General features: G+C 38.1%; 1 protein-coding gene across 3 annotated transcripts in view; it reads right to left on the bottom strand.

Annotated features, from left to right (window-relative positions):
• Positions 1 to 14,168, bottom strand: part of CDK19 (cyclin dependent kinase 19) — a 122,818-nt gene that overhangs the window by 15,008 nt on the left and 93,642 nt on the right. For all 3 annotated transcript variants that reach the window (XM_071741166.1, XM_071741167.1, XM_071741168.1), the window contains 3 exons: positions 5,498 to 5,641; positions 5,177 to 5,246; positions 3,348 to 3,420 (listed from right to left, as the gene is read on the bottom strand). In XM_071741166.1, coding sequence (XP_071597267.1) covers positions 3,348 to 3,420; positions 5,177 to 5,246; positions 5,498 to 5,641 — 287 coding nt within the window. The remainder of the gene's footprint in view (positions 1 to 3,347; positions 3,421 to 5,176; positions 5,247 to 5,497; positions 5,642 to 14,168) is intronic.

The raw sequence follows: 14,168 nt of genomic DNA, 5'->3' as shown, positions 1-14,168 counted from the left end.
ATTTATCAACTTATGATAAACATGGTAGGAAATTTGGGTGCACAGACCACATCATACAGTATCCTGCCCTCACAATATACTCTCTAAATTCAAGTCAACAGTGAAAATAAAATTCCTTCTGTGAGGGCTTCTTAGCTCAAACTCTACCTTCCAGGCCTCAAACAAAAATTCCCCAAATATTGAACAAATTAATGTGACTTTGGCATGGGTGTTCAGGGCTTTTTAGCCCAATAAATCAAAAATCTGATATACAATTCTTTATTTTATACACACACACATATATATATATAGTAAACAGCCTTCGTAAAAACACATCAATCAAGAAAGGTGATTCCCTGTATTTCCATTCTCAATAGTTGTAATTGATCCTACTTTGTATATAAGATCTTGTAAAATTCTCTGTACTTTTCCCACTTCCTTTTCACCTCACCTTATTGCCATACCTTATAGGCCATGGATCTCAGACTGACAACACAACAAAGGGCCATTTGAGCTGTCTTTCCACCCAACAGTTCATTTGGAGCCAGCTCCTGAATTGCTTTCTAATGCTTCTTCAGAAATACACCTCAAGATGGTCCTGCATTGCAAGCACCTGAAGGATTTGCATGGCACACCTATTTACTGTGTTTTGTGTTGCCAGATAACTCAATCCTACACTTCCTGTGTATCTTAACAAATTTAACTTCTGCTATTCTGTTGGCCCCCTACAGTGACCTCACATGATGCAATAAATATAGACTACAGTTTTGGTATTCAGTATCTTTATTTCAAACCACTGCCTCTCCCTAAATGGAAAATTTTTGTCAGTTCAGTGGCTTGTGACACCGTTACAGGTCATGTAAATTTCTTCTCCACAGTTCCACTATGCTGACTGCAGGGAAGAACACTCTTGTTCTGTATAGGGCCACTTGCAGGGAAGAACACTCTTGTTCTGTATAGGGCCTCTCCTGGACTTTGGTACCAGATGCTGTCACTGGCAAAAGGGTACAGGACATCAGCCTCTCCTCCCTGGACTCCTTCCTCAGAATTGGTTGCAATTCCACTCAAGAGAAAGCTGCACCAGTTTTCTGCCTTATAGCACCATCATCACAAGCTGCCTCCAAACATGGCTTGTATTCTTTGACATTCAAAGATAAGGTTAATGTGCCTCAGCTGAAGATATAAAGGTACCTTGGACCTTTTAATGATCTGCTTATTCTCTTAGTAGCTCCTCTCCATTCCTGAGGATATAATCACTTTGCCCATTCCAGGTGATGCCACCCACAACATTGGTCCAAGTGAGGTATCCTGCCTATCAGTGATGCTATGTTAAAACAACTTTTCTTTGACAAAATCTGGTCTTCTGTAGCTTCTGCTGCTTCTAGAAAAGTGAATAAAAAATATCTGGACACAATTTGCTTTCAGGGTAGAAGCTGCTAACATAATATAGAAAGCTTGTGAGACTGGACTTCATCAACAGTCTCATAGTTCCCAGCAGCTCTCTCAAGATTACTTGCTGTCAGCTCTCAGCTATAAATACTATGCTTGTAACTTTTCCAGGAGTGAAAGAACAGATGCCTCTTCCTGGATGGAAAACATTCTGCCCTTCATGTAGCTATTATCATTCAACATCAATCAGCAGAGTGACACTCTTTGTCAAGAGTCACTGGCAATCCTGCACTGGTCTACTTGATGCCATATCTTCTCTATGCACCACACAGAATTTCTGTACTCACTAGCACAAAGTCTTGACCAATCAAGGTTACAAAGCATATGTCTTCAGAAGTCACCTTGCAAAAAGGAGGCTGCCTCAAAAGAAACCAGCATAACTACTGTGATTATGAACAGGGAGTTTTAGGGAGTCTGCTTCAAAATATGTGTACTACCAATCTCATTAGCAGCCAATTCCTAAAATCTTGATTTGGGAGAGCAATGCACACCTTTACTTCAAGATCTGCTGATTTTCAGGATCTTTCACAAGACAAGGCAGGTACTGAGACTCTTTGGTGCAGCATGCCTGTGGTAATTCAGGTACATGGACCTCCTCAGTACAGCAATCAGAAGGCTGTCCACATTCCTGGGTATTCTTACATAGAAAACTCCAGGAAACTGACCTGTTTAAGATTATCCTCCATCTTTATAGTTGACCACTAAATCACCCTTATTCACTCCTGATTACCAACAGTGAAAAAAACTCACTAAGAGATCCTACCTTGCAAAATATGGTTAGTTTTGTGTTATTTAGAGACTGAGTTGCTGGAAAAGAAGTCTATCCACCCAAGATAACTCCCAACTTATTGTTCATAGCCTTGATGAATTAGCCACATAAGCTAATAGCAACCCATACGCTGCTTTGCATATGGGCACCAGGCATTATAGTGGCTTCCACCTTTAACAGAACAAGAGGGGGAAATTCAGGTGCTAACTAACAATGTCTCTTAAAATTGTCATCTTTTCAGTTAGACTCCTACTCTAGATGATTCTAAAGTGTGCTCAGCAAGTTAAGAATTTTTAATTATTATTTCTTGAAGCCTCACATTTCTTGTGTGAATGCTTCCTTACCACCCACTTGGGACCAACCTATTCTGTTTCCACAGCTATTTGTGTCATCACCCAGTAGGCACAGACAAGTCAAAGAGCAAATCTTTTGCCAGGACCTAGAGAGAAGACTGCTATGGTGATCTGTAACTACTGATAATAACAGACTCCTAGAGCTCAAGCTGCACTAACAGTCTCATTACAGAAACTCCCTGTTCACAACACGAGCAAAGTCACTTTGAACCTCATTCCTAAATTTAGACAGCACTAAGTCATCATAGAGGCATCCAGAAATCATGCATTATTAGACACAGTAATCCTGTATTCACTTACAATATGTTTAGAGATGCTGTTTAGAATCACCACAGAACAGAGATGGACTATTATCAGAAGCAAGAAAAAAACCCCACAAAATACGAGAATAACTACAGGAAATAAGTATATTTCTCCTTTCCTGTTCCCTTGCTTCACAAACCATTTTAGCTCTTAGAAGCTTCTCAGCTCTCTAAACCAACATGGATTACAGTGATTTATAACATGCAGTATAATATTTGTACAGAAGACCTCAGGGTAAGGAAGGGTATATGAGTGCCCTGCAGATCTTAATTAGGTAAGACCTTCATTTCTTCAATAGCAGCAGTTTAAGCACACAGTTTAAGTGTAAATGCATATGAAGAAAACACACCACAAAATCAAAAGTGGCCAGTTAATAAGAAATAGGTTTCTTTAGCACTGGTGTTTGTTAGAACGAGACAGAAGAACAGACACAGACATTACTATTAGAAATGCATTTAATTCCTGTCACCACAGTGATTTTCAAGTTTACCTACCAAAAGGAAAACTTTGCTGTCAGGCTTGACTTTGTGTTTCTCCATGTATTTTATGAGACTACTATTGGCATATCTGAAAAATACATTTAAACAGACATTTTTTAAATAATACAGCATTAAGAATAAGGAACTGCATCAAGTGATCACAAAAACATTTACCAGCCCTTAATAAGCCATCTGTAACAAGAACTGCTATCAGAAAACACGTCAGATATTTGTCTAGCAGTAGAACAAATAAAGTGTGCTTTTCACTAACACAAGTAATATCAACTGTGTACAGATTATTTCCATGGAACATGCAACTTTTATAGCATACGGATAAGCTGTTGACATGGGAATATGACACTCAAACTCAACTTGGAAGTGTATAGTCTTGTTTTCTGCAGCAACTCTGCCACAGAAAGTATACAGCAGTTCACAACAGCAAATCTTAAAAGTTCCTTCCAGTTGCCATTTGACAGAGGAGTCAGTTTACTACTGTCTTCTTGATCCCAACCTGCAGCAAACCACGCAGCCCTTACATTTCCCAAGTTAAATAATACCCTAAATACAACGACATGTGCCTTGCATTGAAGCTAAAAATCCAGAGGTTATCTACAGCTTTTTCAAAAGAAGCAGCTTTGTGCACAGATAAGCTCCATATCTTGTCCACAGCCAGTGTAATCACAGAAACCTAGGGGGTTGGAAGGGACCTCAAAAGATCAAGTCCAACCCCCCTGCCAGAGCAGGGTCACTTACTGGAGGTCACCTAGGAACACATCCAGGTGGGCTTTGAATGTCTCCAGGGAAGGAGACGTTCAGAGGACACAGAGAAGACTCCAGAGAAGGAGTCACCCTCACAGTAAAAAAATTTGTCCTCATGTTTTATAGAACCTCCTTTGCTCAAGCTTACCTCCATTGCCTCTCGTACTATCACTGGGCATAATAGAGAAGAGCCTGGCACCATCCTCCTGGCTCTCCACATATTTATAAACATTAATGAGGTCACCTCTCATTTTCTTCTTCTCCAAGCAGAAGAGACCCCACTCCCCAAGCCTTTCCTCATAAGGGAGATATTCCACTCCCTTCATCATCTTGGAGCCCCTGCACTGGACTCTTTCAAGTGGTTCTCTGTCCTTCTTGAATGGAGGGGCCCAGAGCTAAACACAATTATTCCAGATGTGGCCTCACCAGGGCTGAGTAGAGGGGGAAGAGAACCTTTCTCGACCTACTAACCACCCCCCTTCCAATGAATCCCATGGCAGGGCTGAAAACAGAATACAAAACTCCTGAATCTATCTCCTCTCCCCTATGGCAGAGTCTAAGTTACTCCTTACACACTCTATCACCACCACTCAACTAGTTTAGCCAAAGCACCATCAACAGTAGGAATGGAAAATTCACAGATCCTAGACAGGCTTGCATCACAACCTATTGAAGATATTACCTCCCATAAGAATTTCTGCCCACTACTTTACTGTCTCTACATACCGGCTGGCCAAAAGGACCAGGGAGGTTCTTCTCTCTCTCATACAAAAGGAATGATGTTACTTTGAAGAAGCAATACAGGTGTTTTAAGTAAGCTCATTTGTCTGTGCCTGCTACAGATTAAGTGGCTCTTAGGATGACACCCTCTATATAAAGGAGGAGGCCACTCAGTTGATGCTTTTAACAAGCAGCTGAGGGAGAGAACAGGTTTCAAGCAAAACAGCTAACTCAAACAGGACAGCTGTCACAGCATTAGAACCCAAACACTCCAAAATCCTCTCCCCAAAAAAGTTACAGAACAGAAGCAAATTTCTGCCTATTTGCTATATCCACTGAACTGTTGTTACATTATCAACACTTACGTTGTTCTCCTAAAATCTTTCTGCAGAGTTGGATATTCTGGCATCTTCCTTATGTCTTCCCAATCTTTATCTTTGGTGGGGGGGAGAAAAAGGAGCAGTATTAACAATTCTGAAAGCGTAGGTTAATACACAAGAAGAAAAAACTACAGCAGTTGCCTGACTTTCTGTTTGCTGGCCAGTGCTATTATTCCATAATTGCTATCATTTCAAATCCATCAACATGACAGCTTCTTCGTACCTATACAAACAACTAGTAATTTCCTTTAGGAAAAAAATTAACTCAGCAGCATTATGTCTCACGCTTTAATGAAAATAAATTACCTGCAGGGAATCCCATTACACTGAAAATGCGATCTAGCTGATCATGATGAAAAGGATTACTTGTTTTGATGTCTTCCTGACGACAGTGAAATATAGGTTCTGAAGTCAATAGTTCAGCAAATATGCAGCCAATTGCCCAAATATCTAAGAAAAAAGGAGAATAATTAGTGCAACTTTACTGTACCTCATCACTGAGTTTTTTTCTGCACAATTTCTCAACAACCTTATAAACACTGTAAGATAAAATGCCTCACAGTATAACTACATACAGTAGTTGAAAAATAATGCATTCATATAATACATTAAAAAGGGTAAATTTGGAGATACAGTTTTTTTCAGTCAAAATTAGTCTCTCCAAATTCCGTTTTCAGTTGTACACTGGCAGTCCAACAACCTCATGTATTCACAGTTATGGCAGAAACCTAGACAATTTTTGCTGATGACACGCTTTAAAAGGCATTTACCTGACCATCAAAACCAAACCATAAATCCCCCCAAAAGTTACAGTGAAATAAAAGTTCTATCATGTTTCAGAACAATTCCAAACAGTAACTGATAACCAAATACTAAGAAAGAAAAGTCATATGTTTAGCCAAACAGTGCATGGTATTTAAAATGGAGAAACAAGATCCTAATTTTAATCTAGAGTAGACCAATTATTATGAAACTTTAGAAAAATAAATTTAAAAAAAAAAAACCTACTTCACCACTGACTCTCACTGCAACACTACAGGAACCGTCTCATCCACATCTCTAAGTACACAAAACACCAGTGTGACATACTGATATTTTAATGAAGTAAAATAACCTCTATTTCACAAATTTCTCATTAATAGTCTTTTCAATATTAAATCTACTGTGGACAAGAACATTTCATTTACAGGAGAAGAAATTTCTGTATTACATGTATTCATTCCAGTTACTACTGTCACCACAACTTATATCACCACCTATGTCTTATATGACCCAACTGTTTTATTATAAATCATGCGAATATGTTAGTGAGAAGCTTACTAGCAGGAAATAAATGAATTTGCTTCATTGACAGATACCTGTCTGGAATGTAACTCAAAAAAGATGCTGAGATCAGATGAATAATGATCATAGATTGCTGAGTTCAAGAGAGTTGCTTAGTAGTTGAGGTTGAAGTAGATAACTCTGGGAAAATTTTTGGATTTTTAAAAATTTAATAGCGTAAATATAGAACGTCAAGAGAAGTTTCCAGTGGGTTTCAACTAATCTGAGAGTCAAAAGCCCACCTGCTGTCAATTATGGTGTTTGGCCTACGCTGTCTGTGAGACAGTCTCCTGAAGAAAGATGAAAATCACTGGTCCCTTTGTGTAGGGAATGATAAAGAGCCATCATGGTCTTTGCCAAAATAGGTCAGTTTCGTTCCCTTCATGCTACAGATGTGGAGCTTGGGGTATTCCAATTTACAAGTCATTTCCCATTTTTCCTTTACAGTGAAGTCTGACAACATTTCATTCATACTTTACGGTTTTGACAGGGTATGACTTGCTCTATGTATTACATCACTTTCTCAGGGTTTTATCTTCCTCTGAATTTATTAGCTTTATCTGCATGAAACAAGATCTTTTACCTCTTGAGATTTTATCGGCTCAAGCAGCTAATGCAGCATATTAATCACAATTCCTGCCTGAGTAGCTGGCATAAATTATCTCCTCCAGAGTGGAAATTACTTATTATTTGAAGAATGGCATCTTCATTTAACAGTATCTATTCACTCAGTTTCATACTAGATAGCAAACCCTTTTGGTGATGGTTTATCTAGTGGCCAAACGGGTTGCAGTCCTCTTGGTTTTCAAGGCTTTCTGCAGCATCCATCACACACTGAGGAAGATGCTGAGCTCATTATTTTACTACTGCTCTACCCAGACTGACTTTTTCCATTTTGAGGAAAACTAATCTAATAATCTTGTTGACAGCAAAGCTGGAATAGGAAAAGCCCCCTGATGTGACACAGCAAACTTCAAGACTGTGCCTCATTCATCAGCTGAACTTTGTGAGAGCAGAGCCACTGTGGCAACACATTCCCACTTCCTGACTGGTTATTACAGAGAGCACATGTGAAACTCAGAGAATTCAGAAAGACAGATATTGTACCAACTGGAGGTTACATCAGAATAAACACTGCTAACTCCCAAGCTGGTGGTGTATATTCTGTGGGATGGCATTACTAGATGAGTCAAGCCTGAGAATACTTTAGCTCTCATCAGTCATTATAGTCTCTAGTTCATAGCGCTGGGGTTCAACACTTTAAGTCTCTTGCCAGATACTCTTCAGCTTCAAAGAACTAATATAAAGTAACCCCAAATACTCAGTAGAGAAAACCTGAAGATTTAGTTTCCGTAAGTGAAGATGAAACAGCTGGAAAAGGCTTTACAGTCATGCAGCTCAAGTAGGTCAGGGTCTTCCTTTCATGAATCTCACTTTTATGTAACCTGACCTCAAACACATCCTTGGCACGTATTGAAACCATTCTCACAGTTAATAATTTTTTGCCAAGTTTGGCTGGTCCTCTTTTTTTCTTTAAAAACAAACAAACAACATTCATAATTAACAGCAATTATTTACCATGTGTGGTATCTTTCCAGCAGAAATTCCGTTAAATTCTGGCAAGTTTAAAAGCTCCATCAATACAAACAGTCCTAATAGGTATTTATCTCCTACATTCCTCATGTTAGTCAACCAAATACAAACCAGTTCTAACTTGGAAAAAATGTGTCAATAATTCACAATTTCCCTATCCAATGCCACTTCATACTTCATACCTCCAGTCCCTAAAAGTAGATTAATGATTATTACCTTAATTCCAAGTAAGAAGTACTACCCCTCAGAAGTGGGCATTTAGAGGGGCAGAGCTTAAGACACATAAGCAGTATTTTTCAACCACAACTAGTGCATATCTGCCTCTATCACAGAGGAGCTTCATAATGTATAATAATGTCATTATAAATAGAACTTGTGTTTAAAAACCACCACCAAAAATAAAAGGCAAACTACTATCTACTTTAACTTGTAATGTACCAGAACAATTGAAAACAGAGCCATACAGGTCCTACGAGGTTTTATTGAATACTAAATATTTTCCCATCTGATGTTCCAGGAAGATTCTAATAAATGTACCAGAATAATACAACCATTTGTACAAGGATTATTTCCTACTCTTTCCTCTTCTACCATTAGGTTTCAGGAATGATCCATAGTAAAAGAATTTTAATTTTTTTTTCCATTGTTTTGTTTGTTTGGAGTTTTTAAACTCCAAACTCCTCACTTTCCCCAGGTTTATATGGAACCTGGTTTAGCTCTCTGGCTCTTGAAAGAGGGGTGGAAGTGAAGGCCTTTGTAGGATTCTCCTTTCCCTAAACTCCTCTCCAAACAGCTTGTTCAGGTCCCATTGAAACCTATTCACCAGTGAAATATTCTTCCACTGAAACAGCAATTCTCAAATACTACATAATAATTTTATAAAAGGAAAAAATAGCCTTTTAAAGACAGTCACTTGTGATTGGTAAGCAGACTTTCCACATATATGCCTAGGTGAAGAGATTATTAGAATACCCGCATGGCTGTCCATGCCCCAGTTTTAAAACCTGTGACACTGGTAGCTTTATAGGTCAGCTACTTAAGCTGAGAAAATCCTGTGTGTCCTGCTCTACTTCAGCACTGTAGCCAAGGAGAAAGTACAAAAGGATGTTGATGTAGCTGTTTTAATGATAGGGCTGATTAAGCAGACAAATGCTCATTTATTCTTTTCTTTCTATAGCACACTAATTTAATTTCTGTATTTGTTCAGGTATTTTGGAAACAGTATTTAAGAATATTATGAAAATGTAAGACTATAAGAAAATTTATTGAGCAATAGCATTGAATCTCAAAATGAAACATCTTTTTCATGCATATTAACTAAAACATTCCACTGAAGACAGGACAGAGTCCAAGACTAAATACTTAACTATATCAAAGAAAATAAATACAGACCAAGCTCTTAACATCACATAATTTAAATAAATTCTGTTAAAGAAAATAAATTAAGAATGGGAAAATGTCTATTTACATGCACGTGATTTGCAGAATTTATTAGTGAGTTTATTCTAGCAGCCTCAACCAAGCAGCTTTTTTATTTGTTTTTTAGTTTTGTTTTGAAGATGAAGTTTAGACTCTAGGACATGCCTGAATGCTGGTAAAGTAAGCAAATAGCACTAGAACACAGCTTCTCTACATCCACCAAGAGCTAAAACAGCAAAGGTAACCAAAAGCTTTAGTAAGGCCTTTGCTCAAACAAGGCAAAACATGTCACCTATGATAAACTACAATATTTATAACTCTTTCAAAAATCCTTTCAATCTTTCAAATCAGAACCATTTAGATTGGAAAAGACCTTTAAGATCATTAAGCCCAATTGCTAACCCAGCACTGCCAAGGCCACCACTAAACCATGTCTCTAAGCACCACATCTACACACATCTTTTAAGTAAGTCCATTGATGGCAACTCCCCCGCCTCCCTGGGCAGCCTGTTCCAGCACTATGACAACCCTTTTTTCTTAATATCCAATCTAAACCTCCCCTGGTGTAAATCAGTGTAAGTACAAACACACCAATGTACTTGAAACCCAAAAAATGACTGGTCAAACAAACATGTGTCTAATTTTTTTTCAAATAATTATCAAATGGTCAAATGAAAAGGTACAGCCACTTCATAAGAAAACCTTGTGTCTCATGCTGAGCACAGCAGGTTTTAAACTCGGAATGTTTTCACACAGTGACCTAGTAGCATAGAGACACTATAAAAAAAGAGTCTATTAATTTTACACTGGATTTAAATACCTAGAAATTAGTTTTAAAATAACAATAACCTTTAGCAGCAAATTTCTTGGGTTTTTTGTCCTATAACATGACCAGAACATACCTGTTGCTATCACACACAGACACAAGGGAAAAATCTTCCCCTTTGTACATTAAAGTCTCATATTTTATTTGCTTGATTTAAACTTTAAGCAGCAAAACAGAAGATCAAGAAAGGAGTGGTCATTAGCCTTTTAAATTTGACACCTGCTATGAAGAACTGTGAATATGGTCTAACATTCAGATGTGACAGGCTTCTCAAGGGGAAGCAAAAAATGGTGTCAGTGGACTAAGAGTCAGAAATCTGGTATCACTCTCTGGGACGTTAGGCAATTTTTATCCATCTTTAACAAGCTGCATCTCAACAGAACTTGACTTGAACAGAAGTTTATACTGTAAAACCACAAAGATTAATGTTCTGCAGACAGAAAAAACCCCTCTCAGTAACCTGAAGGATGCTCACAGACAGCTAAACACTCACCTAAGAGCAATGTTTTGTTTCAGGAGCGCATGACTCCTGTGCCATGATGTAGAGTCAAGATAATACAAAACTTTCAAAGGCAAAACCATCTTAATTCAAATCAGTCATGGTATCTGTTACTCACACACTTTTTTAACCAGCATGTCTCCACCTTAGCCTTTTAAATTAAGCTGCCCTTCTCTCATATTTGTACTAAGGCTTTTATTAATTTCAATTACATCTTCAAAATTTTGAAGCACCTTGACTGAAATTCTGAGTTCACGGAAATCAACTCTGATGTTCTACAGGGCTTTTTCACATCCTAAAATTAGGGAATTCCAGGTCTGTGGTTTTACCTGCAACCTTGTACTTTCCTTGTGCAGCCTATGTACTGTAGAAGACAAGAATCCTCAAGGTAGGGAAGATGCAATCTTAACAATTGCATCAGAGAGTATGAGAATTAAACTTGTACCAACATTAGTAGCTCAAGAATTAAACTTTTACCAATATTGCTTTTGTAAGGATTTTCAGTGCCTCTCTTCCCAAATACTATCCCATCAACACCACCACCCCACCCCAAATCCTATATACCACACTGTCATCAGTAATTCTTCAATTCTTAGGTTATGTCTCCAAGGCTGTGACTGTATAAACTACAGATTAACTACAGGAGATAGCAGCAGAGCAGGCTAGGATGCTTGAGAGACAGAATAGAGCAATGGCTGCGTGAACGCAGAATTGAGAGATGGCTCCAGTTTTTATTCTCTTCTTTCAAGTCTTTTTACAGAAACTGGGGTGGGCTCCAGTCTCAGGTGATGTTGCTTCAGGGCAGGGAATTAGGTCACTGGGACACGTGCTGAGTCCTGGCAAGGAAAGTGTGTTACAGCCTCATTTTCTCCCTAATCCTAAGCCTTCACATAAGTCAGAGAGAGCAGCAGGCTATTACTTCATGCCAACTTCAGTACCTCCAAGATGCAGTAAAGCACATCCTGCTATTTTTGTTGTGACAACAGTGCTTACACCTTAGAGGGTGAAGGGTCCAAAAAGCTGCCAAAACTTCTAATGGAAAAAAAGTAAAAAATTTTTTTCACTGACAACTCAAAAAACACACAGAATGTAATGGGTGACACAAAAGAGAACTTCATAGCTTCGTAGGAAAGTTTCTCTACTGCAAAGGATTAGGCAGGTCTAATATAGAAGATGTTACTATCCATTCCTGTAGTGATGAAAGTACCAAAACCAGGCAAGACACACCACTGTTTGGTAAAATAGTATTTACAAAGCTTTTCAGGGAACATCCACAGCTTTGCATTTTCACTTTATCACATGAAAAAAATTACTGACAGTATCATCTGCTCATAGGACTAAAAAGCCAGGAGCACCTGAATATTAATTATGGTGTTTTACAATTAATTTTTTCCCCTTCTCCTCCATTTTTTCTATCTGATTTTATCACTGCAGGTAAGTGTATCGTACACACAGCACAGCATTTTGGAGAACTGTTGCCATTTTCTATGCTCTTCTGAAGTATAGCAAATGAGAAGTGAGCAGCACATACTCTCTGAAATGGAAATACATTTTTATTATTAAATGCAATATATTTCAACAAAGCAGCCTTTCTGTACACAACAGAGCTCTTTGGAGTTTTATTCCATGCTAAAAGAAGAGGGACAACGAGTGTGTAATCTGTCATGTGTTCTCACTTGGCTTGTGCCATTAACTATTACAACTTTTTACTAGGTCCAACATGTCAACACCTTCAGAGCAAACATACGGTAAGCCAAAGGCCTGCTATCTGGTTGATTAAATTATAACAAGGAACATGTGTGAAGAGTACTTTCCAGGCCTCTTCCAATTCACAAGCCATGACAGTCTTTTCTGGGAACTATTAAAGCTTTTGATGCCTACCTTATTTCAGTCAACAGAGAGGAATGCACATGAAGAAATCTTGCCTCTTAGCACAGAGAGGCTTATTCATCCTTCTAAACAGAGTGCTTTACAGTATCTTAAAATTTTCATTACTAAGGAGTTCAGCCTTATACCTATTCTCAGGGCCTTATTAGAAATAACTTGTACTTAATTCCAAGCAAATCTATTGGATAGGCAATGAAATAAACTGCTGTGAAATGTAGCTTTGCTGTCAGGCACGGTTATTGCCAAGAAGTCTCCTTGTGAAGCAATCCAAACCGTCCTGAGAACAAGTCCTTCTACTGAATCAGTGCTGTACTGTTGAAAGCTTCAGTCAATACTAAAATCAAAATTGTGCCCGAAGATCAGTGATGGATTAGCTAAACAATTCCTCTGCACCAGAAATACGCACTTTGTTATGATAGTAGGTACTTGGTTTTCAACCAAAACCAACTTTTGTGAGAGAACATTTTAGATATGGTAGCAAATAGAGCACATTAAAAGCCTTCGTTACTGCCCTAGTTAGCTAAAGTGTTTATGTAAACAGGTTGTATAACAGATCACATTTGGATCTTTAAAAAGCAAACTCGTGTTTCATTTAAGGAAATAAAATGAACCTTTAGTCCATTGTTTTGCTGAGGAAAAAATAAAGCCAAATCAAACATATCTAAGATGCAAGTTCAACTCAGCACCAAACCATTCTCCTGCTCATATATAAAAGGAACAATGTATTGTCATTATATGACAAAAAAATCACAAAATATCCCAACTGATGTGTACAGAATCAAATAAATACGAAGAGAAAGTGGACAAAATATAACCCCATACCATCTCCAGATTCTGAGACTTTTCTTCTCATATCATCATTCACGTTCCATTTCCACATTAGGATCCATTATTTGTTCTGAAGTATGACAGATATTGAAAGAACTCCTGCCTTGCTTTCCTCAATCTTTTTTTTTCACTGAGTCCACAGCAAAGGCTGCTCAGAGTGGTTAGTGAATCAATCCCACCACTGCAAAGCTGATCTGCTTGGTAAAGACAAAGTCAGAGATACTAGGGAACAAAAAGCTTGGTCATAAAAGTGGTCCTATAGTTGGGAAGAATATAAAATTGACACTCTGAGGGAAATATAATTAGAAGGAACAAGATGTGGAACTGAGATTTTTACCAGCAGCGAGGTTTGTTTGACCTACAAATTTTTGGTGTATATTGGGCTAAGGTTGGAGGGGTTTTTGTAGGCACTTCTTGTTCAAAGAGGTTTTTAATCACAAGGATGTTACTATAGAGGATATCATGCCTGCTGAATATTTTAATGTTATTCAATTTGTCCTGCTCTAAACTAATCCATGTGCAGTTAAGTCACAGTAATTATCTCACAAGTGCAAATCTGCCAAAATATTAAATACAAAGGCAAAAGCACCTGATTCCTCCAT

This window comes from Heliangelus exortis, chromosome 3 (genome assembly GCF_036169615.1).
Source record: "Heliangelus exortis chromosome 3, bHelExo1.hap1, whole genome shotgun sequence".
Lineage (NCBI taxonomy): Eukaryota > Metazoa > Chordata > Aves > Apodiformes > Trochilidae > Heliangelus > Heliangelus exortis.
The sequence above is the reverse complement of the archived record's forward strand: the minus strand, read 5'-3'. Positions and strand labels throughout refer to the sequence as shown.